Raw genomic sequence first — 25827 nt, 5'->3', positions numbered from 1 at the left:
GCATCTTAAGCTTGGCCCATAATTAATATTGTACAATGCCTGCAGTCAGCTGATCAAATGCCCTCTCCTTGGTAACGCAGGTTGGTAGATCCGTTGTGCTTTCGGAGAAATTCTTGCGTTGGGTCCAAAAACTGCACACGGTTTAACTAGCGAATGTGAAACAGTAACCATAGCTTCCAGAGCTTAAAACAAAAACTATTGAATTCATTTTTTGTGAGCCTTTCAATGGAAAAGACACACAGAACAGTCAAACATTGTTGGGTGTATAATAATGTTTGAACTATTTATTATAACACTGTTAACTCATCACATTGGATGTTTGTGCAAATTCAAAACCAATATTCCTAGAAATATAAAACACAGCTGAGCTGCCACAGTGTTTCCTGCATCATTCCCCATCCCCAAAATGCAAGTCATTCAAAATGTAAATGGGTATTTAGAAAATTCAGGTATTGAAAGTATGGTACTGGTAGCAGAGAGATGTCAATTTTAGATTAAAATGCAAACTCATCAATTCTTTAATTTCTCAATTTTCTGATTTCTAGATTGTTTCTTCTAAGACTTTTTGCTTGAATACTATTAAGTAGTTCCACCATTAAGCTAATGATCATCATGATATATTGTAAGGTGTGCAAAATGTGATTTGTCTAACTGCAAAATAAATTTCATGGCTTTTTTAACAGTTGCTGTTAGGAATTTTAAGCAAAAATATGGGTGAGTAATGATTTTGCATATTCAATCATTTGGTGTCCCTTAAATGTAGCTACTAGGTTAGATGTTTTGACATGAAGTTTAGACAATGGCGTGCATTGAAGGCTAGAGGACACCTTGCTTACTTGGCAGCTAAGCTGGTGTTTGCCAGGTGAAGTAAATTTATCTGCAGATGAAGTTACTTTGTAACCAAGATGGGTTTCTGAGGGATATTGTTTTATTTGGAAAAATAAAATTGTTTACAAAATGCACCCATTGCAGGTGCGTGTTTTGCATTCACATAGCAGGTAATGCATTGCTAATTTTTCTCCCCCTCCACTCCACCCTAGCAGCTGGGAAATCTTGACTTCATTAGATTGAACATGTTTGCCTCAGGCTCTTTGAAGTAATTGAGTTGTAACTCAGGTTAGGTTTTAAGGGGTTGAATTGTTATTTTAGGTTTTATGGTTAGATGCTCTAGTTAAATTTTAGGTTTGTGATTAAATGTAAGGCTTCAAACTGGGATCAGTGCATTGTTTTTAAGGTTCACATTCTGTGACTCTACCAAATGTTCTGGTTATTCTCTTGGGGGTTATGATTTGGAGTTGAACCAGAAGATTTTTTATTGGTTTGATGCTTGGGGTCTTTCAATACACAGAAACATAATTTTAGAGAAATACCTGCAAATGACATATACACCAGAAACAAATAGATATTAAAAAGTTGCAATCTTCATGAAAAGTGTTTAACCAAGCATTTTTATTTGGAGAAGATGGGCGATGCTGCATTTTTGTTGTCATCATGTAATTTTGTTGTTATTGCATTTTGTTTACCTGAAAACATTGTGTCATTAACATTGCACTGCAGTTGATACACTGTACGTTACAGTGCAATCTAGCAATTAAAATGGCTGACTCTAAGTTGTGATTTTAGAACAACGCTTTCTGATTTTATAGGACTTAGCCTGAATGATGATATCCTTTTAACATATCCAGTTCACAGACAACAAAGATCTTGAAGGGCTTTTGTCTGCAGTCTCAAAGAAGCAAATGTATAGTTATTATACTGGCTTCTGGCTCAACTCTGTTACTTCTGGTTACAGTTTTTCCAAGGATGGTTTCCGAAATGTTTCATCTTGTTTCGGTCTACTGTACAACTTGGCTCATTTTTTATGGATGTGAAGCTTTTGTCAAACGGCAGTGAATCTGGAAGCTGTCATAAGAACATGCTATGACGTACTGTCAAGTGACCCACTGAGTGATGCTGGATTCCTAGATTATAAAGTTCATGATAAGAGTGGTTCCAAAACACATCCTCATTCGTCTCTGAAGAAAAACAAACTTAGTCCAGGTCCTATGAAGTTATGCTGCATTTTTAAAAATCTAGCCCCCATGTGCTCACCTGTGCTTTCCCACAGAAGGCTGTTGCTACTCTGTGGCTGCATTTTCAGTAAAAGGTGGAATGGACTAAATTAGCAATGACTCCAATGTCAGGGCTTTTTCATGACTGTCAGAGGGAGGCTTGCTTTTAGCAGGCTAGATCAGTTATGACCTTCGTTACACTTCATCCTCAATTTTCATTAAATCGTTCAATTAGATAAAATAGGATTGGTGTGTGTAATGGCATATCATATAAATGTACCATTATTTTAACTTCAGAAGAGTGTGTTCTTTTGACAAACTTAGCGGCCAAATTTTATGCCACCCCAACGAGCTGGATGGTGGCAGGGGGTGGCATAAATGGCGGGGGAGGCTCCCGGAGGCTTTCCCAACCTGCTCGTCCCTCCACCCCCCTCCCCCCCTTTATGTAGGGTGGGGGGGGGGCGAAAAATGGGCTGCCTGCCCCAGGCAAATCAAGGCCTTTAAGTTGCCACTTAATGGCCACTTAAAGGCCTTCACCTGCCTCTGCACAGATTTTATGCGTGGCAAGTGGGCATCCTGGAGCTGGAAAAAGCTGCCTGGGAAAAGCAGGCGGCTTCGTAGCGCCCCGGGTGTGGGCCCTGATAATTGGGCACAGGGTGCCCGATGGAGGGCTACCCCCGCTTCCCCAACCATCCCTAGGACCCAACATCCCCCCCCCCCCACTTTCCCCCAACGACCACCCTTGCCTCGCTGGGGCCTGACCGATTACTCCCGACGAGGCAACCAAAACTCACCTTAAATCCTGACTCCGTGTCTTCCTCTGCAGTCGGCTGGATTGCAGTCCCAGCAGTAGTCATTGCTCCCGGTGGCGCTGCTGGGACTAAGAGCTACCTGCCCACTGATTGGCCGGCAGCTCAATGAGGTGGCACTTCCTCCCTCAAGCGGGTGGAAGTCCCGCCTCAGAACAATTAAAGCCTGGGGACATATAAAATGCGGGACGGATCCCCAGGCGAGGCGGAAGCAGGTTTACCACTGACTTTTATGTCGGTGGCCAGCTCCCGTCCATTCACTGTAAAATTCCAGCCAGCATCTCCATTTCGCACATCAGGCATTCTTGTGGCCTAAGAGTGGGACTGACAGTTTCGTGCCACATTATGGTTAGTTTTATGTCTGACTCATATTTGCGACGACTCAAATTCATCTCACTTGGGACTTTTATGAGTTGTTAAGCATGTGACATTTGCCTGAGCTCTTTGAACGAACTACACATCCATGTCCAGGAACTGAAATGATGGTGTTCTTAATCTACTGTCATACCCAATCATCTGTTATGGGTCCCACTGTCAATGGCAGGTCCCACTCTCAATGGCAGAGTCAGTTGGCACCACCATTTTCTCCTTTAAAATAGCAAAGATTGTGCAAAATCTTTATACTACATAATTTAGAAATGACACTGGTCTTTGAATTAATTTGTTTGAATACGGGTTAATATATTGGTGCAGTAATATTCTAGAAACTTCACTGATGTAGACTGATGTTGTGCACATCGTTTACAAATGAGGTGAATCCTTTGAAATTATGCTTGTTCCATTAATCACCGAACCTGTATGGCAGCTTGGTGGTTGCAGTTCTGCAGGTCAACAATCCCTCATAAGAGACTAATGTTAAACTCTGGTTCACAGTGGTGTTTATACTTTGACTCTGCCTGGATAGTGAGTTTTCCCGTCTTGGTTGGATCAGCTGGGAAATTGAAGGAAAATGACCAGATTGGGATCATTCTTCACTGTTATGTTAGAAAGACAAAGGACAGGCACAGATAGGGTTTTGCTACTTTCTTGATCAAGGAGGATAGACTGGATCTTGGGGTTGGGGGTGCTAGGAGACAAGCAAAATTACATAGTAAAACATTGCAAGTACAAGTGAAATGTTTTGCAGCCCCGTTGTCACTGAAGCAAGAAGAATTAATCAACAGACATAGTTTAAAGGTAATGGAAACAGTACGTAAAGTTGGTGGAGGTTGGCAGTCAACTCTGTTAAACATCTATTATCTATTTAAGGAGATTCCAGTCCAGTGCTGGTCTTCTTAGGCTGCAGTTTACTCAGTCAATGCTCAAGTTGTGACTTTGTGTTCTGTGATATTTAAAATGAAGTGCATTCAAACAGAAGTGACAGTGATACTGCAAAAATTACAGCAGTCTGTATTTATCCATTGACCTCTTGCAATATTTTATTTGTTTTTTTTTCCAACATGGTAGAATAAAGCATGTGAGGAAACTAATTTAGTGAGAATTAATTTTAACTGTTTTAAAATCATAGACCAAGAAAATGAGATACCATTTCTTAAATTGGATAATAGTTGTTTTAATATCAGTGTTGTAACATTAGATGCAACTGCAGTGACTCTATGGAAACTAATATTTGATACATAGAGTTACAATATGTAGAAAGATATAGAAGGTACAACATGGAAATAGGCCATTTGGCCCAACAAGCCTGTGTCAGGCTTTAATAACTGGATTTAGTTTCTTAGAATTAGAAATGAATTTTGGGGAAAATTATCAATAGACCAGAGGCAATCACATTACACTGCAGGCTGCTTAACTACTTTATTCAAGCGGAGATGTACATTCGGATAATATTCAACTGAACTTTTGGGGGTTTGCTAATCCCTCAGGCAGGCTCAGTGTAAAGGGCAAACATATTTATAGTAATCCAAATCAGACTGCAATGAATGCATTGCATATTGCTATATGGTGTACTAATGTAACACAATTACAAAAAAGTGACATGTGGATCACTTTTTCATATATATTTAAACACAAATATAAAGCATCAGAACAATATTTAGATAAAAGAAAACATTTGAGTTTCCCTTCAGTAATTTACCATTATGTGTTTAAAAACAAATGAGACATCACGTAGCTTGATAATTTCCCATGACCGAGTCACCAGCATGAAGCATGTAATTTAGCTTGATTTAAGATGCATATCTCTGGGTTTGTGCGTTGTTTCCAGATAGGCTTTAGTTTCCCTGACCTTTTCTGATACATTTTTGGCAGTCACCCCTGCTTATTTCATTTTGCACTGTATATGCTTGTCACCCAGGTTGTGGCTGTAAAAGAAAGCAATATCTTTAAGGCAGTCTACCTAAATTGTACAGTAACCAATTGCTGATATAAAATGCTAACAGAAATAAAACAGCCTGTACAACATTATTGGGAATGTGCGTTTGGTTACTTCAGAAGTGAAAGATGCTAACTTTTTCTTCTACAGAATTTAAGACATTTCTAAAATAATTTTTCTGCTCTTTTTGTTCTTAAGCATATTGTTTTCCTATTCCCTCCATGTCACATAACTCTCTTACTCATAGAGGACAGGTGGATGATTAGTTTCCTGGCTTCTGTCAATGGTGCTGAACAAAGAATGAGCCACCTGCTAGGAGACTGCATGAGCTTTGACTTTTCCAGCTTTCTATTTCTTTTTTCCCTCTATTCTTGTGAATCTTGCCTCTGCCCAGTGTTTTCCCAGACAGCCTAGCCGAGATTGGAATTACACCACATAGTGTACACGCTTAAAGTTGTGGTTCCCCATCACTCCATGGTGAAGTACCTTGATGCTTGTTGTGCCACTATGCCAATTACAAAATAGTTAAAGTAGAACCTGTCTGTTTCAGTCACTCACAGATCCAACACAGTTGGCCATTCTTCATAGGTGGTCACCTCATCAGTGACTTCAGCTGCAAGTTTCCTGTAAGACCTCAGCTGTCATTTTCTAATCACCTTGTCAAGGCTCCATCTTTTTAATTGCAGTGGAACCTATGCATGTATGGTAGGCGATTTGAAGCACACAACTGAGTTCCTGAATTTAATGTTCTCTCTCCTGGCCCAACTGCACTTCCATTCAGCTTCTCACAGTAGCAGGCAATGTCTACCATATCGACACACATTTCTTGGTAACTCCAGGACATTTTGCAATCCAGGTCCATTGACTAAGTTCTGATACCTCTGCCTCTCTGCCCTCCCCTGCACCCCCCCCCCCCCACACCCCCTCTCCCCCACTGCATGCATTGTCCACTACTTCACTCCCTCTGTAACTAAACACAAATCTTGCCTCTAATAATGGCAATGTGAAAGAAAAACTCTCTGACATTCAGGAAATTAAAAACTTAGAAATATGGTCGATCCTATTCAGAAAATGCTGACTCCCACCCAATCCTGGGCCCAACTGTTGCATGTAGTTGTGATTCAACAGGCATAATAGGGAATACAAGTGGCTGGAATATGCTCAAGATGGTGACTGTAAATAGAATATAACTTGCACTGACTTGGACAGGACAGTGTGGCCAGCACAAACAGGTGGCTAATTTGTAAAGGTGACCATAAGTACGGATTCCTTTGTGGAAATATTGATATTTTGTGAACTGTTAATGGTTAAAATAGTGATCCTCTGTAATGTTATGTTATGAAGCTGAAAATTATTAGAGAACAAATTCACTGAATGCTTTAAGCTGCATGCATTAACAGTTTTTACAATAACAAATTCTAGACTTACTGAGTCATTAAAATACGAGAAATCCCAATTACAGATGTCTTCTAAAGGCTAAACTGGTGCTGTTAGCACATTAAAAAAGCAAATACTAAACTTAGTCATGGAATTTACTGCAAAAGTCAAATATAAATATGCTTTAAGGGTTAAAATGATGACAAAAGTATAATTTATACAATAGTGAGTGGAGTTAATGAGAATTTGATTTCAGATTGCCTGCTTCAATTGAAACATTTGGCAGGAAACGGGAATGTAAAGTTGCTGAGATTGCCATACTGCACCAGCATATTCTGGTTTTTGTCATGCTGGTACCTGTTTAGCCCTGTTTAAACACTCTGTCATCTTAGGCCATTTACTGGGCAGTGGGCAGTCAGAATCTGCACAGCTCCAAGGGAAAAAAAGCAGATGATTGTTTTGGGATCAAGGAAAGATTACTGTTTCATTGTGCAATGTAGTTCAGTAAATGGTTGAATGTCTACCTGAGTGCTGTAGTCTTCCAACCTTAAAAGAAAGACACAAGAACACGCTACGGAAAAGCAACTTTTTCAGTTACTTTAAACCATTTGTAATGATATACAGAAGAAAAGCATGAAATAAGTAAGGTGGCTGTGTTTTTACAGGGAGACAGTCTGCTGACAGACGTGCCTGTAACACCTGTTGTAGCAAGAATTGGAGCCTAACACTAGGGCATGCACTTCCTGTGGCAGTGAATGCCACACTGGCTCTGAATATATATGCCTCTGGTTCCTTCCAAAGTGCTTTTGGTGACATCAGCAAGTTTGATGTGTGCAAGGTGATCTGACAGGCCACTGATGCACTGTGTGTAAGATTGGCAACAATTCCTTGCCTTCCCCATGGGGGCTGACAATCAGGAAGAAAGAGCATTGGGATTTGCCCACATTTCTGAATTCCTCCAGGTGGAGGGCATCATTGACTACATGCATGTAACCCTGCATGCTCCTCATCTTGAAGCAGATCTGTTTCTGAACAGCAAAGGCTTCCGTTCACTTAATGTACAACCTGTTTGTGACCACAGGCCTTTGTCTGATATCTTGGCAGTAGTCATGATACTTTCATACTGTGTCAATTCTCAATACTACCTCTGTAATATCTGGACCATTGGGTGAAGGCCTATGCTGGATGGTCAAGGGATTTTAAAAAATCATTCATGGGATACATCCCTAATTCCCTTCAGAGGTGGCAGTGAGCCACATTCTTGAATACAATTGAATGGCTTGCTTGGCTATTTCAGAGGGAAGTTAAGAGTCAACCACATTGCTCTGGGTCTGGATAAGGATGGTAGATTTCTTTCCTTAAAGAACATTAGTGAACCAAATGGATTTTTACAACAATCCAGTAGTTTTCATAGTCACCCTTACCGATTCTTGCTTTTTAATTCCATATTTACTTAATTGAATTTCTACAGATGCAGTGGTGGGATTGGAACTCATGTCTCTGGATCATTAATCCAGTAACATAACCACTATGCTAGTGTACCCTCATACAATCTTATGCTATCTTCTCACCAACTGGCTCCTGGCTCCTTTCAGGAACCCAGGCACAGACAAGGAGCTCTGATATAATGAAAGCTAAGCATCAACAAGAGTTCTCGACAAGCAACCCATTGGCATCCTGAAGCAACAGTTTCACTTTCTGGATGGATTGGAAGAGGCCAATCAGAGTACAGTTCAGAGTGGATCTCAAGGTTCTTCATTGCTGCAAACTCCTCAAATGTAGCTATTCAAGAGGAGTTACTTTGAAGATTCCCAAGGACAAAGAACATACGAACATATAAATTAGGAGCAGGAGTAGGCCACTCGGCCCCTCGAGCCTGCTCCACCATACAATAAAATTATGGTTGATCTGATTGTAACCCCGATTCCACATTTCCACCTGCCCCCAATAACCTTTCACCCAGAAGTGGAACAGGAAAATGAAGAAGGGGATGAGGAACTGAAGAAAGCAGACAAGCATGGCCCAACAGTACAGTAAGCTACCAGAGCTGGTGTGCAGAAAATATTGAGGAATGATTCTCTTAATCAATCCCTCCCCAGCCCCCAGCAGCAACAGTCTCTCCTTCCATTTGACCCAGTCCTCACACCCATTGTATTAATGTCCTCAAACTGCCTCAAATTGTACAACTTTGTGTTTCTCTTGCATCAATAAGATTATGAAGCCCAACAGGTATCCCAAAACAAAATATTTAACTTCACTACAACAACAGACTCCTTTCTTGATTTGGCAAATGCTTACATGACGATATCGATCTATATATCATCTTTGTGCAACCCTTAGTGCCTGTCTTGTGTACATTCGACCAATTCTAGTGCTGCTGTGATGTAGTTTCCAAGAGACTACAGCTTGGGACGTGGAAGGCTACTGAAGTTCCACTGACAGCACTTGAGATGACCATGTTGAGCACCCTCGAGGGGCTCTGAATGTTGAGGAGCAGGTTGCAGACTACTGGGACTCGGCTTTGGCTGGGCAGTCTGATCCAGCAGGCTGTCTAGCTCCAGCACTTAGCACTGGCTGAGAGGCGGAGCTCACAGTTGCCTGCATCATAGAGCCAAAGCCACTCTCAAGAGCCTGAGCCTCAGCACTACCTTTGCTTTGCATGAGAACAGAGTGCTGTTGGTATGCTGTGAGGCACTCAAAGACCCTATTCACACTCACCTTTGGCTTTTGTAAGCCAGAGGAGATGCTGAACCCCAAAGCCAAGATGGTAGCTTTCAGAGCTTCTATCAAATAAGTTGGAACTGTTACCAATTACTCCATCACTATTGTGGATCCTTTTTTTTTATTCATTCATGGGATGTGGGCCTCACTGGCCAGGCCAGCATTTATTGCCCATTCCTAATTGCCCTTGTGAAGGTGGTGGTGAGCTGCCTTCTTGAACCGCTGCAGTCCATTTGGGGTAGGTATACCCACAGTGCTGTTAGGAAGGGTGTTCCGGGATTTTGACCCAGCGACAGTGAAGGAACAGGGATGGTGTGTGACTTGGAGGGGAACTTGCAGGTGGTGGTGTTCGCATGTATTTGCTGCACTTGTCCTTCTAGTTGGTAAAGGCCGCGGGTTTGGAAGGCGCTGTCGAAGGAGCCTTGGTGCATTGCTGCAGTGCATCTTGCAGATGGTACACTCTGCTGCCACTGTGCATCGGTGGTGGAGGGAGTGAATGTTTGTAGATGGGGTGCCAATCAAGCAGGCTGCTTTGTCCTGGATGGTGTCGAGCTTCTTGAGTGTTGTTGGAGCTGCACCCATCCAGGCAAGTGGAGAGTATTCTTGTAGATGGTGGACAGGCTTTGGGGAGTCAGGAGGTGAGTTGCTCGCTGCAGGATTCCTAGCCTCTGACCTGCTCTTGTAGCCACGGTATTTATATGGCTACTCCAGTTCAGTTTCTGGTCAATGGTGGCCCTGAGGATGTTGATCGTGGGGGATTCAACGATGGTAATGCCGTTGAATGTCAAGGGGAGATGGTTAGATTCTCTCTTGTTGGAGATGGTCATTGCCTGGCACTTGTGTGGCGCGAATGTTACTTGCCACTTATCAACCCAAGCCTGGATATTGTCCAGGTCTTGCTGCATTTATACACGGACTGCTTCAGTAGCTGAGGAGTCATGAATGGTGCTGAACATTGTGCAATCATCAGCGAACATCCCCACTTCTGACCTTATGATTGAAGGAAGGTCATTGATGAAGCAGCTGAGGATGGTTGGGCCTAGGACACTAACCTGAGGAACTCCTGCAGTGATGTTCTGGAGCTCAGATGATTGACCTCCAACAACCACAACCATCTTTCTTTGCGATAGGTATGACTCCAGCCAGGGGAGGGTTTTCCCCCTGATTCCCATTGACCTCAGTTTTGCTAGGGCTCCTTGATGCCATACTCGGTCAAATGCTGCCTTGATGTCAAGCGCAGTCACTCTCACCTCACCTCTTGAGTTCAGCTCTTTTGTCCATGTTTGGACCAAGGCTGTAATGAGGTCAGGAGCTGAGTGGCCCTGGCGGAACCCAAACTGAGTGTCACTGAGCAGGTTATTGCTAAGCAAGTGCCACTTGATGGCACTGTTGATGACACCCTCCATCACTTTACTGATGATTGAAAGTAGGCTGATGGGGTGGTAATTGGCTGGGTTGGACTTGTCCTGCTTTTTGTGTACAGGACATGCCTGGGCAATTTTCCACAGTGCAGGGTAGATGCCAGTGTGTAGCTGTACTGGAACAGCTTGGCTAAGGGCGCGGCAAGTTCTGGAGCACAGGTCTTCAGTACTATTGCCGGAATGTTGTCAGGGCCCATAGCTTTTGCAGTATCCAGTGCCTTCAGTCATTTCTTGATATCACGCGGAGTGAATCGAATTGGCTGAAGTGTGGTATCTTTGATGCTGGGGACTTCAGGAGGAGGCCGAGATGGATCATCAACTCGGCACTTCTGGCTGAAGATTATTGCACATGCTTCAGCCTTATCTTTTGCACTGATGTGCTGGGCTCCCCCATCATTGAGGATGGAGATATTTGTGGAGCCACCTCCTCCAGTTAGTTGTTTAAATATCCACCACCGTTCACGGCTGGATGTGGCAGGACTACAGAGCTTCGATCTGATCCGTTGGTTATGGGATCGCTTAGCTCTGTCTATTGCATGCTGGTTATTCAGTTTGGCACGCAGATAGTCCTGTGTTGTAGCTTCACCAGGTTGACACCGCATTTTGAGGTATGCCTGGTGCTGCTCATGGAATGCCCTCCTGCACTCTTCATTGAACCAGGGTTGGTCTCCTGGCTTGATGGTATTGGTAGAGTGGGGGATATGCTGGGCCATGAGGTTACAGATTGTGGTTGAGTACAATTCTGCTGCTGCTGATGGCCCACAGCGCCTCATGGATGCCCAGTTTTGCATTGCTAGATCTGTTCGAAATCTATCCCGTTTAGCACGGTGATAGTGCCACACAACACGATGGATGGTATCCTCAGTGTTAAGGCGGGACTTCGTCTCCACAAGGACTGTGCAGTGGTCACTCCTACCAATACAGTCATGAACAGAAGCATCTGCAGCAGGCAGATTGGTGAGGACGAGGTCAAGTATGTTTTTCCCTCGTGTTGGTTCCCCCACCACCTGCCGCAGACCCAGTCTAGCAGCTATGTCCTTTAGGATTCGGCCAGCTTGGTCAGTAGTGGTGCTACCGAGCCAGTCTTGGTGATGGACATTGAAGTCCCCCACCCAGAATACATTTTGTGCCCTTGCCACCTTCAGTGCTCCCTCCAAGTGGTGTTCAACATGGTGGAGTACTGAGTCATCAGCTGAGGGAGGGCGGTAGGTGGTAATCAGTAGGAGGTTACCTTGCCCATGTTTGACCTGATGCCATGAGACTTCATGGGGTCTGGAGTCGATGTTGAGGACTCCCAGGGCAACTCCCTCCCTACTGTATACCACTGTGCCACCACCTCTGGTGGGTCTGTCCTGCCGGTGGGACAGGACATACCCAGGGATGGTGATGGCAGTGTCTGGGACATTGTCTGTAAGGTATGATTCCGTGAGTATGACTATGTCAGGCTGTTGCTTTACTAATCTGTGGGACAGCTCTCCCAACTTTGGCACAAGCCCCCAGATGTTAGTAAGGAGGACTTTGCAGGGTCGACAGGGCTGGGTTTGCCGTTGTCGTTTCTGGTGCCTAGGTCGATGCCGGGTGGTCCGTCCGGTTTCATTCCTTTTTATTGACTTCGTAGCAGTTAGGTACAACTGAGTGGCTTGCTCGGCCATTTCAGAGGGCATGTAAGAATTAACCACATTGCTGTGGGTCTGGAGTCACATGTAGGCCAGACCAGGTAAGGACAGCAGATTTCCTTCCCTAAAGGACATTAGTGAACCAGATGGGATTTTACAACAATCAACAATTAGACTATCATTAGACTAGCTGTTAATTCCAGATTTATTAATTAAATTCAAATTCTACCTTCTGCTGTGGTGGGATTCGAACCCATGTCCCCAAAGAAATACCCTGGGTCTCTGGGTTACTAGTCCAGTGATAATACCACTACACCACCGCCCACCCCCAAATCCTCCAATGTTCATAGAGCTGATTACTCATTCCATGTTTGACTGCATGGTCTTGATGCACAAGTTAAAGCTGGACCCTTTGCGCTAACTGATATTGTGCATGAGCTCTCTGGCAGGCAGCTCAGTCCATTTGAAAGGTCCATGTTAACTGTTTTCAGTCTTCTTATGTATGGTGGGACATGTCTCCACCTGTACCCACTGTACAAGTAGGGATAGGATGCAAGTTCACGCTCCAGTAAGGTACTTCCATGGCACTCTATCCCTCAGCTCCTGCTTCTACACACTCATGCTGAGTGAATCTCCACATGCAGACCTCTCTGAGCTATGCACAGTGATGGGCTCTGAGTTGATGACTGTAAGTGTACGGTGTAGGACACTTCCTGTTCTTCAGTGCTGCCCTCTTATTCTTCCTTTTCTCCCTGAGGGCTGGGTGTATCTCCTGGACCTGAAATGTAAGAAAGGGAGAAGATTTAGCATTTAGGAGCATAGGTAAGCAGATACAAATGAATGGTTGCTGAAAGAAGCTGCAATCTGTCATGTATCATGTGTAAGGATGGAAGTTAAGTGGGAAGAGAAGTATGGGAAGATGGCTGAAAATCCTACAGGACTTGACCTCTGGCATCACCAGATGCCATGCTCTTGACATGCCCCCTGACCATGATGTCCATGACTTGCTCTCCAAGTGGGGACAGTACATAGATGAAGTGTGGTCCTCTTCCTGTGGCTATCTGTTCCCTGTTATTGATTGTGATGTTACCCTGCAAGAAAGAAGTAAGTGTGTCAGTGTTAGAGTAGTGAAAAGTTTTGAGGACATGCAAGTGAGGGTAGAATAGTGTTGCTAGTGTGTGAAAAGTGGCAGAGGTGTGAGGAGGTGAAAGAAGTCATAGCAAGAATAATGGCAGGTGCAGTGTGTTGCAGTAGGAGCTGAAGGCAGCAGAGTAAAGTGCAGTGATCATAGGAGAGTGTTAGCAATTGAGGGAGGGAAGAGTAGTGAGTGCTGGAGCAATAGGTGGTGTAAGGCTGCTCATTTAGTAATGACAGGTATGAGTTAGGAGGCTTATCCTAGCTATCCTTGTGAACCCATTGAACTTCTTCCTGCACTTGAACCATGTCCTGGGGACTGTACTCTTTGCACTAAAGCACTGTGCCATCTCTTCCCACACGTGCAAGGGTAATTATAGAGTAATTATAGATATGAATTAGGAGGCTTACCTTAGCTATCCTTGCAAGGTCACTGAATTTCTTCCTGCATTTGAGCCATGCCCTGGGGGCTGTACTCTTTGCAGTGATGCACTGTGCCACCTCTTCCCACGTGCTTTGCAACTGACCTGAAAATCTTCTTGTTGCCTATTAGATACAAGATACCCCATCTTCTGCTGAGTTCCTCCACCAAAACCTCCAAAACAGGGTCTGAAAACAAAGTGGGGCCTTGCAGCTTCTCCTGCATCTGACATTGCACCCAGATAGTTGCTTGCAGCCAAAGTGCACCTTCCCTTTAAGGGGTGCAGACCGTCTTTAAATCCCGTCAGGAGTGTGTAAAATTGCACCCCCCCCCACCGCCCCCCCCCCCCCCCCCCACACCCCGCCATCAGGCAAGCTGCTAATCAACAGTGTCAGTTGTACTGGCAGCCCGCATATTTTATTTTAATTCTTGAGTTCACGTATTTGGGTTCTTCTTTGTGGGCAGGTGATCAGGCGGGTGCTCCAAACATGACGTCCATTCTGCTCACAAAAATGCACTCAAAGCAATTTCTACCTCAAAGTTTCATGTGCTGTGTTTATCTGCATTAACACATCATTAGAAAATCAAATACTCTAACTTTATGTTTTGAAAGAATAAAGAATTTAAAAAAATTTTTCCAGCTAACATTCTATACAGCTCTTATATCTAGTATTATTTACACTGATGCTTCAGGTTGTTTTATTTCTTTGATGTTTAAGTATACATTGTTGATAAATATGGGGGAGAAAACTATATAATTCCTTAACTGTGGCTATCATGTGCCATAATGAAGCTGAATGGTACCAAAATGCAAGTACAATAATGTTGAAAGAGCAATATATCTTGCAACATCAACATTTAAATCACTGTCCTGGACCAAGCTCTTTATATCACTAACACACCAACCACTACTTTAGAAATGCAAGATGAGGGCAGGCTGGGTCCTGTTTCTAATCATGTTGAAGGCTAGGTCATAGATCTCCCCGTGTTGAAAGAAAAAATGTTTGTGCATATTTTATGTCCAGTACTAATTTAATCTTAAAAATAGATGGGCATACATAAACCCTACATATGCAAATTCTCTTATAATTTCCAACTAGCTCTGCCTGATCAGAATATGTACTGAGGGAAGTCCACCAATTTTACTGGTCCAGTTCCCGAGTCTCATTGAAGTGGCTGCTTGTCATTGAACAGCAGGTTCTGCTACCTGATTACAAGTCATTTGGACATAAAAGTGGTGATATCTAACTTGGAATTTGGCTTATAATCTTTTTTTTGTAAGTGAACAGTTACCTAATTCCTTTTATTTTCCCCATTTAAAATATTTCCATGGATTTTTTTGGACGTTGGCAAGATTAGCTTTACTTAAGCACCACTAAGGATGTACAGTGTTGTGTTCTATAGTATTTATAGAAGTGAGCTAAAAAAAAATTCTGCTTATATCCGACAGCATTGAAGTTTCTCACATCCTGCATAAAGTTACAAAATAAGAATATATTTTTGGATTCTCAAAGCTGACAGACTAACTCAGTAATAAAAACTTGCAAACATTTTATGTTGGCTGAGAATTATGTTGCACTATAGAGGAACAGATTACACAAGGTAGAGTTTAAAAAACAAAGCTGTTTACTGGTATCCAAAGAACATTTAATTGCATTCATTCCATCCAGAGAGCTCTGCGTCAATCTGTAGTGAAAATGTTTATACAATATATATTTTGATATTTTCATTGTGATAAACCCACGTTATTGTGTGTGACGAGAGCAAAACAAAAACACAGTTGTGTAATAACATTGTAGCTGGAATAGCTCCCCCCATTGTGAATGTGTTTTGTAGGTACACAAAATTCAAAGTCAGCTGCATAGAGATACAAATTGCTTACTAATCTACGTACAGCTAATTTATATTGGATAGACTTTAATGAGATGCACCCAATCTTTTTACTTGTGCCATGATTAGAATCAAGCCCCAGGTCTTGATAAATATTCCATCAGAGTATTCAAATTACCCTTAAGGGCATTAAAATAGGATAATAGATGGCTGGCAGTGAATTACAAGGCTGTAATTCAATCGAGTGGTTCTGATGATGTCATAAATTGAGACTACTAAGTGGCTTCTGAACATTATCAGACCCCCACCCCTGCAGACCCCTTCCCCCGCCCAGATTTAATTACTGCTTTAATCCCACTGCCAGCTATTACTTTCTTTTATACACAATATATAAAAGAATACTTGGAACAAACTTCAACAATTGAAGATGCCGTGGTGGGCACAGTGGATTGGTAGAGGGCTGAGGCTCGGGTTTGATTATGCCACTCCATTGAGTTGCTGATTTCAGTTAATTTGTATTGGGTGTGGGGTCAATTCGAAGTAGGTACCTCCCCTGTTTCCACTGAGTTCATTCCAAGGCATTCACCTAGATTAGAGGTATTATTGGAAGCCTGGAAGTACCCCATTTCTGTTCCAGTACAGATGCACAACTCAGCATAAGGCAAGGAGAGGGTGCCTCAAATAAAATCATTTAGCCTAACATTATTTCAAATTTAGATGCACAACATAATTTTCAGCTTAATGCTCATAGAAAATCCAATTGAGCAACCTTAATCTGATGTATTTGTCGAAGAGAGTTGTTTGAATATAGTGTTATAATGGTTATTTGGAAGTTTCTGCCGAGTGTAGGAATAGCAGAAAGAAGACTTTTGAACATGAAACATTCAATGGAAACTCGTGTTGTTAAATTGTAACCACTTTTTCTTTTATTTTGATATTATGTATAATTTATTTATATAATTTCCCCATCTCAATTTGAAGTTATTTTCTTCTTTTTCACCCTCCCCCCACTTTTTAGGTTCTCCTGCACCATGCATTATTCCCAGGCCAAGAGAGTAGGCAGGCAACCAGTAGCTAGAGTTCTGGTGGCTTGGTAACCAGCCACTAGGAGGTGTGTAAATTGACTTGCCCTTGTTATGTTCCTTCCTCTGATGGATTTGCAGAGTCTTTTGTTGAGAGATTCGGTGAAGGGCTAAGGCTTATAGTTTTGAACATTATCAAGGTAGATATGAGTAGGAGGAAAGATGACGTACGTTCTAGAGTAATGTTAGCGAATGTTAAGGAATCATTTTAAAACCTTGTAAATTGTAGGAGGGAGCAAAAATGGAGGATCATATGGACTTTCATCATTTTGAACTCCTGGGGAAAGATTAGGTGACAGTGTGATTACTTTTGATTTAAATCCATTAAGATTCAGGGAGGGGAAGAATGGCATACTTTCAGTTTAGCTCCTTTCTGTTAAAGAATAGTGAGCACCTGTTAACTATTTGTTTAGGCAAAGAAATGTCCAATTAAAACATGATCTTTTTTCCCCCTTTTCTCCCTCAATGAAGACGCTGGGGTGCAGTTCCACAAGTGTCGGCAGCTTTCCCTAACTTCGCCCAAGAGCCCATTCTACATGTGGAAGCTTAAACCGTGAGTATTGGCAGGTTGTTTCACTCTGAAGGGCATAGAATCACTCCACTCTTGATGTCTGCAGATATACGTTCCAGCAGTGGTTACTGGATGGTGGTCGGGAGCTGTAACCCTGACTGTTTTCCTTCCTTCTCTCCTTTCCTCTTCCCTTGACTGAAGAGACTGAGGTTTATTGCAGTACCCTATCACTATTTCAACTGATATCAATGAACTCAGCACAGATCAGAGACTGAACTTGGGAGTTTACACTCCTGTATCACATCCAGTGGTACATTTATCCCACTGACCAATCAAGTAATCATTTCAGATTTTTTAGTAGCCATATTTTCATATTTGGCCATGACATCACTCAAAACTCAGGATTTTTGGGTGACATCATGAAAATATATTTTGCCTTTGTAGGTCACTTGATCCTCCCATAATATTGGAAGTTTCTGACCTGAAATCCAACATACCAGTGATCCTGAATCCCAGGTGAACAATAACTGTAACTCTGTGGGATAACTAAGCATACCTGAGATTAGAAAGTAGTTCAGTGACAGCATGTTGTGTCTATGTAGTGCATTCTCGAGAGCTAATATGTGGGTTTACATTCACATCACCCCATCTATTGAGTGACTGAGCTTTTGGGAGGAGGGGCTGCAGGGAGACAAAACAACATATCAAGTGGAGGTGTAGGGTGAGAACTCATCAGCTTGAGTGCCAGTGTTTGACGCCTGGCAACAGGTCGTGTGTCTGCTGTCTCAGCAGGGGAAATCATGCACAATAAGATGGGGAACTTCAGTACGAGACATGAAAAAAATGGCACATTGAAAGGGCCTGACAGTATTTGTAACATTTATTGGAGTCAGAAAAAATGTTTCTAACACACAGTAACATACTCATTAGAATTGGTGAAGTTTCGACTAAAAGATTTGTAATCAATCTGGAGAAGGAAAAATGAAATTAGGATGAATATTTTTTTCTAGTAGAAAGCTCTGCTTTTGATTAAAAAAAATTGGAGAGTAATAAATTCATCAAACTAAAAATGCAGGAGCTAATAGACTGCTCAAGTTTCAATGCATGGAAAATAGAAAGCAGTCTCCTATTACTGCAAAGATACACAGATGCTGTCTGCTTTAATCGCTTGGTCATGGTTGGCAGACAGTTAGTCATCACAAGCTATGACAGGGTGAAAGCAGGGTGCCAGGGTCCCTTGCAAGTGAAAATTTGATGCAGAAAACATTCTCTTTCTCCCTCCCTAGAAGTTAACAGCAAAATTTTACTTCAAATCATTAGTCTCGCATAACTCAATCAATATGGATTTACTCAAAAATCAATTTCCTACCGCAAATATGATTGTTAAATAATTCACAAGTAACAAGCCCTCTGGCACCTGGAGGTTGAAGAGGGGTAAGTGCTGAACAAGATTTAAAGCAGATTTCAATTAAATGAAGAGAAAAAAAATATTAACATTCAGTCAGCCTTTGAAACTTTTCTTCGCTTGGCCAGAAAAATCTTTTGTGGGAAGGGAGGGGGCAATGGAAGAAGAGCAGAGCAGAAAGCTGCATAAATCAGTGCAGGTGCAATGAAGCAAACTTAACTGTTCAGCATATGTAAGTGCAATCTGAAAATCATTGTCTTGCAAAGAACACTTGAAATTGGTCCCTAATGGCCTCTGCCTTTGTCATATGGTCTTGATTATAATGATAAAATTGCATTGCCATGCCTTTAGTGAGAACGAGGTGGATGAATAATTGTTACGTGTATTGAATACTGTGTGTATGTGTGTGTTTGTGTGTGTGTGAGTGAGAATCAGGACAGCCACTGGACATGTACTCTCTGTTTGTGAAACAGTTTTCAAAGAGACCACCTCTCATGCTGAAAGGTACCTGCTGTAGCAGTGTTATTTTATTGTGAAAACCAGCAGGGTACGTGAAGGTGTGTGGAAACCTGGTGCAGATATAATGGCTGAATCTCTGTTTGCATCAAGCTCAATAATAAATTCTAGCTAATTCATTTTTTATTCTCTCTCGGGGTCTGCTTGCAGACTTGACTTAACAGAGGAAGCATCATGTTACTTCCTTTAAATAATTGATGTCTCTCGGCCTAAGCCAGCTCAGAAGAAAATCTGAAAATAGTGACTGATTAAGTAAATATGTAGCTTTTGCATTCCTGATACGAGCTGGGATTGCTGCCATTGGACCTTTGTGTAGAACTTTCCATTTCAGAGGATGTACATTTGACAGATTTGTCATTTCTACCAAAACTGCAATTAAAGAGACTGTTGCTCTTTTAGTTTGGCCTACATAGGCAGGTTTCTGCAACTATTCCAAAAACAGTTCTACATAAGCACTTCCATTACATACCAACCATAGAATTTGCTGAAAAAAGTGATTTTTTTCAATGAAATGCGCAGTAATGACTTCACAATCGCTAATGTTTCAGTGTAATCGTCATCACTAATCAATGATCTCGAGTGCTCTGGCAGTTGGCATCCAAATTGAAAGCCAGAATCAGCAGAAAAACAAACCCAAAATGGAAAAAAAGCAACCCATACAATTTGCTGTATGTATTATTAAAAATAGCAGATACCTTGTAGTGATTACAAGGCAGTAATCCAATCTCAAAGTTTAGATGACAGTTATAAACCACTCAAGGTTTGCTCTTGCGGCTTATGACATCACCTGAACCCCGCTATTAAATTACTGCCTTGTAATCACTCCTTGGTTACCATTATTCTTCAATACATATGGCATAGCTTATTTTCTAGTAATCCACTCTGAAAGCAAACTTAGAATGGTGCATTGGCAGCCATGTGATGCCCTTTTAACATCGAGCCTAATATTGCTATCAAGTTTATTATCCTTTCACCTTTGTGATTGCTATGAACAGTACACTGCATACTATAATGAATAACTAGAGATGCTAGTGAATTAAAGCAAGAGTTAGTCTCTCTTCTGTTGATATAAATTGTTTGAATTTTGCTGTTTTGGTTCATAGCACTATTGAAATCTGTGATGGTTGGCTTAAACTTATTGCTAGCTGTCCATTATTTTGTATCCGAGCCCTTTTGGACAATTTCCTGATATGAAAAGAATAATTAAAATAAAACCATATGATTTTCCACATGACTACAAGAAAATGTTGTTATCAATTAAGGTGTTGGAGCCTGCATAAGAGTGCTGAGAAGTGGAATTGTAAATGATATTTTAGTTATTGCCTATGCACCCCTTCTTCCTTATAGGGTGGTAGGGTTGGGGGAGGTGGTGGTGCATGGGGACACAATGATTGTTCCCAGGCTGTTCAACAATGAGAGGTATCACACCAAGCCTGAGTCTGTCCTCACCTGACATAATTGAATTCACAAAGTGCATTTTCTAGCAAATCTCTAGATTGTGATCAAAAGCAGAAACCTTTTGCAGAAAAACAATCCAATAAAGAGCAAAAATGGACATCTGATGACTAATCTTTTTAATGAAATAGTAATTATGAAGGAAGCATTAATGCATAGACTGGCTGATCAGAGCTTCAGGGTAAAAGTTCTTCCTCGTTAGTACTTGCTACCCAGGTTTCCGTCTGAGGATATACAGAGTGGAGTTGTGAAGAAGGGGAGGGAAAATCAGAGGAAAAAGCACTCTGCCATCTGTGTGCACCTCATAGAAAGTATTTCAGTGATATGGGCAGAAACTTAGAAATCATTGTCCACTTTTGCTGGCCTGTCCTTCGGAAAATACTTGTACTGTAGTAAAAGGAATGAGTGGCACTGGGGAAAAAATAAGTTATAAAATAAGGATAACAATAGGGAAAATTCAATGTAATGGCAGCCCCAGAGTCACAATGCATTTCTGCATGCTAGATGTTCGAAATTAACCACGGGGATGGGAACGAAGGCGGGGGAGCGGTGGGGGTGGGGGGAGGGGGTGGAGCATAAAATCGGGACAGGAGGCGTCGGACAGAAAGTCTGATGTTGTGACATCCCATCCTGATTTTGTCCATGGCAGCATGCATGGAGGATGGAGATTAGACATTGACGCGATGGGCAGGCAATTAAGGTATTTAAGAGGCCTATTGACAGTGATTTTATTCATGGTTTTAAATTTTATTTATGGCGCATGGGATTCCTGGAGCTTCAGAGCCTTGCCTGCTCGAATGAGGTGACATGGAGGCGGGAACTCATTGCTGGCTGCAAGCATCGACCGCCAGGCAGGGTGGAGAAGGGAGGGCATCGGGCATCATATGAAGAGTGGTGGCAAAGGTCCCAGAACTGTGGGGTTGCCATTCCAAGTGGGGTCAACAGACAGGGAAGTACTTGCACTTAGGGAGAGGCCACCTAACATGGGCCTCATTCATCCAGGTTTTGGGGACCCCATTGAAGTGGAGGTGCAGCAGAGTGGGAGAGAGGTCCAGGAATCTGCAGTGGCACCGCAACAACCTGTGAGGCTACAGGAGGATCAGCAGTGGCCTCCAGGCAGTGGAGAATGGTGCAGAGGGGAAAGACAAGTGGTTACCTCTCGCAGAAGGAGGTACCCTCCAGAGAGGGTCTACTGGTCGAGGCTAAACTACCTGCAGATATCCGAAAGGCAGTGCCAACGAAAACTCCACCTCTCCAGGGAGTCTGTCACTGACCTATGTGCTATGATGCAGGACGAGCTGAGCCCCAGGGAATTTGATGGAAATCCAATGCTAGGGTGCTGAAGGACACCGTGGCACTGAACATCTACGCCTGTGGATCATTTCAGGAATCCACTGGGACATTTGTGGTAGCTCACAGTCAGCGTCCCATTGGTGCATCAAGGAGGTGACCAATGCCCTTTTCAGGAGGGTTGGCGGCTATGTGCATGGATCCCAACTCTCAAGCTGAGAGGCCTGTCGGGTTTGGGGCTATCGCTGGATTCCACCAGGTGCAGGATGTAATTGACTGCATGCATGTGGCTATCAAGGCTTTTGCAGACCAGCCAGTGATCATCATCAACAGGAAGGGCTTCCACACTCTCAGTGTATAGCTGGTCTGTGACCACCATAAACAGATCCTGCAGGTCTGTGCACGATTTCCGGGAAGTTGTCACGATGCCTACATTTTAAGGCAGTCCCAGGAGCCAGAGCTTTTCCGGCCTCCTGCACACCTTCAAGGATGAATCCTTGGAGACAAGGGCTACCCAGTGAGTACATGGCTACTGACGCCTGTGAGGAACCCACACACAGATGCAGAGGAGAGGTACAACTCCTGCAACCGGATAATGTGTGCAACTATAGAGCAGGCTGTTAATCTGCTGAAGGTGAGATTCAGGTGTCTAGATAGGTCCAGTGGAGCCCTTCAGTATGCCCCGGTGAGGGTCTCAAGTATTGTGGTAGTCTGCTGTGCACTGCACAACCTGGTGCTACAGAGATGGGGGAGGCATTGAACAAAGAGGAATGCAAGGAATGTGCTGCCTCCTTGGATGATGAGGATATGGAGGAGGAAGCTGGCCAAGCTTTGCCAGATGAAGGAACCCAGGGACAACAGGAAAGACGCCATGAAAATAAGATATGTGCAAGGAAGGCTTGTGTTGCCTTTATACATTCGCATTTCCTTTGATCCTTACTGCCAGTTGTACATTAATCAATAAAGACTTACCTTTATGCAGCCCTGTTGTCACCTCCTTTCCTTCAGGAAGCAATCGCTCATTGATCAGTTGCACAGAGCTCAGCTGGAAAGGCTCCAGACTGGACCCCTCGCAGCATGACCCCTCGCAGCATGACCCCTTGCCTCAAGCCTCTTCACAGAGGCAGGGTTGAAACGGAACACCAAAGACCATACGGAATAGGAAGATGATCTTGTTTGTTGGAAAAAAGTTCTTTAAAGACCATGACAGCAAACGCTACGCTTTCCATGTACAACACACAATCACTCGTGAAAACCCTTTGCTTCTAGGTGCTCTTTATTCTTCTACATGCACTTCTATGAGGTGCTCCCCCGCACTGTCAGCTGAAGTGGAGGCAGGCTGCTGACCTTGCTGCCCCTTGGCTAGGGATGACCCTGGCAGTCATCCTTCTGTTGCCTTAGGTCTGGTGGGCTCCAGCATGTTGGGGTCCTCCTGCATAGAAGCAGTAGCACCCTCCATAGTCAGTGAAGACTGAGGCCCTGGTGTCACTCACAGAGAGGCAGAGGAATTTCTGCCCTCACCAGGAGCACCCTGAGAGAGCCCCCAGCAGTGATGGGCAGCCGCTCCTCTTCCCTTGCAAGGCAAACTTGTGCCTTCCTGCTAACCTGAGAGGGAGAGGACCTGGTGGTGACTCCAGGTCCCCTGTCCCCCTCTCACCGTGCCACTGCTGCCTTGAGCTCATGGTCAAGACGAGGGTATACAGGTCTGCATGAATGCCCTGCAGACACTGAGTGCTGTGCTAGATCTGGCTTTCCAGGAGAGCCGCCAATCTTTCAATGGAGGAAGCCACGTGCACCAGTCAGAGACAGTGCAGCACTCAAGGCCTGGATGGACTCCTCCACTGTCAGCACTTGGGCACGCATACCCTCTGGCATCTCTGTCAGATGTTGCCTGACCTCTTGCTGCAGCTGCAACATTTCCCATGAAGCTGGCAATACCAGAGTCATGTCATGAGCCTGGGACTCAGTGTGGGCCTTTGCCTCCCACAGTCCTCTGACAGTCAGAGGCCTGGGCAGCCACATCCTCCATCAGCTGCTTGGGTGCATGTGTGCTGTGCTCAGCAGGTTGTGTGCCGAATCCAATGGCGAACATATACCCACCAACATTAGAGTATCTGCCCTGGTGGAGGGTGCAAGGTTATGAGCTGATGATGTATTCTCTCGGCTCCATCATGCACCTTAGAGGTGGCAGGCTCTCCCACAGTCTCGGTGGCTCTTTGAGTAGGTTCTGCCTGACCTGCATGAAAAAACAGAGATATTGAAGGGTCAAGGGCCTCCTCTCATGACATAGCATACACCCCTACGTTGGAGATCCCTGTAAGCACCAGATGCCTGCTGAGCAACATGACTCCATCTCTGCAGATGCAGCCTTGTGCCCCATGGTGATCTTACTCACTGAGGGAAAGTGTCCCTGTCTCTCCGTCTGCAACAATTCTTCCATCCTGCGGCCCAGCCAACTCCATAGCCTCCTCCTCCATCAGGGTCAGGACATGGAGAATTGGCGGCTCACCACCTGTCTTGGCTGCTCTCTGTGATTATCTGTGACCTTCTCCTGCAGACATAAGAATGAATGCTGTTGGTCTCCCAGTGCTAACAGTCCTAAGGCATATATGATGCCGTAGGACATTGGAGACCCTCACAAGGTCCAGGGAAAGGGGCCGGGTGCAGGAGGCATCTGTGTGCCCCTATCCATCACTGATGGACAAGGCATATATGGTACTTGTCCATCGGTGATGGATAGGGGCACACAGATGCCTCCTGCACCCGGCCCCTTTCCCTGGACCTTGTGAGGGTCTCCAATGACAAGTGGCTTCCTTTCAGGGCCATTTTGCCATGCGTCAGGCAGTTTGCCTGCATCCCTTGACCCTTCGCCCACGTCTGGGTGGGCACCCCCTTTCCACCCAATGCACCATCCTCCTCTGATAAATGCAAGGCCCAAGAGCTGAAGGCTGTAAGAGGTACTTTCACTGCTAGGGTGAGATCATTGAGCCACTTGCGCCATTGAATCCAGGTCCTAGGGGTGACCGCACGGCTGCTGACCTCCTCCGGTATCTGCTGCCAGGCTTGCTTGGTCAAGCTCCCAGCTCTGCTCCTCCCGTCCCTAGGGAATAGTATATCCCGTCTTTCCCTTGCAGCCTGTAAGGGCACCTGAAGGGATGCATCACTAAAGAGTGGGGTCACTCAGGGTCTACTTTTCGCCATTACTCTGCAGCCTTTCAGCAATCTGCAAATTCTCTCAGTGCACACAGAAAGATTGAATGCAGGGCCGGCAGCCCTTTGAAAATAGTGCCAGCACTTGCCATGTGTCAGCTGACACAGGCATCTCCACATAACGTGCATCCGCTTCTGCTCCCGATGGCAGGACCGACATCTACAAAACAAAAACCGGCCCCATATGTCATACATACTAATTCTATAGAATTTAATTTCAAACAATCATTATATCTTAATATTTTAATTCCTTGAGTATTAAGACGATAGAATGTGTATGTTACAATATAGAATCCAGTATCACAAACTAGCCAACCATGATTTTCCAATAAGCCATGCAATTAACAGTTTCTAAATTTAATATTAAAATAATTACATTGGTAGGAAAATTGACCATCTGTTTCAACCTATCCTTATCAACTAAATAATTAGTTACGATAAATTGTGTTCTTTATCCAATAATACAGTATTATTAATTATTCAGAAATTTCCACCAAAGATGATGTTCTAACCATTGATAGTACATACAGATTGCTAACTGCTTTAAGACAGAGAGCATTATTCATTTGTTGTCACCAATTACTAAACTGTACAAAACAGCAAAGATAGTTGTATAATGCTTTCCAAGTTCAAAAGTGAAATTATGAGCAGGTTTGAATTACTT

At 43.6% G+C, this 25827-nt stretch overlaps 1 protein-coding gene across 6 annotated transcripts in view; it reads left to right on the top strand.

Moving 5' to 3' along the window:
* The window catches only part of esrrga (estrogen-related receptor gamma a), a 264814-nt gene that overhangs the window by 4165 nt on the left and 234822 nt on the right, over positions 1 to 25827 (top strand). For 5 of the 6 annotated variants that reach the window (XM_068045045.1, XM_068045050.1, XM_068045046.1 and 2 more), the window contains exon 2: positions 17248 to 17329. The exons of the other annotated variant lie outside the window; for it this stretch is intronic. In XM_068045045.1, coding sequence (XP_067901146.1) covers positions 17313 to 17329 — 17 coding nt within the window. In that variant the 5' untranslated portion in view covers positions 17248 to 17312. The remainder of the gene's footprint in view (positions 1 to 17247; positions 17330 to 25827) is intronic. 6 annotated transcript variants of the gene reach the window in all.

This window comes from Heterodontus francisci, chromosome 13 (genome assembly GCF_036365525.1).
Source record: "Heterodontus francisci isolate sHetFra1 chromosome 13, sHetFra1.hap1, whole genome shotgun sequence".
NCBI lineage: Eukaryota > Metazoa > Chordata > Chondrichthyes > Heterodontiformes > Heterodontidae > Heterodontus > Heterodontus francisci.
The sequence above is the reverse complement of the archived record's forward strand: the minus strand, read 5'-3'. Positions and strand labels throughout refer to the sequence as shown.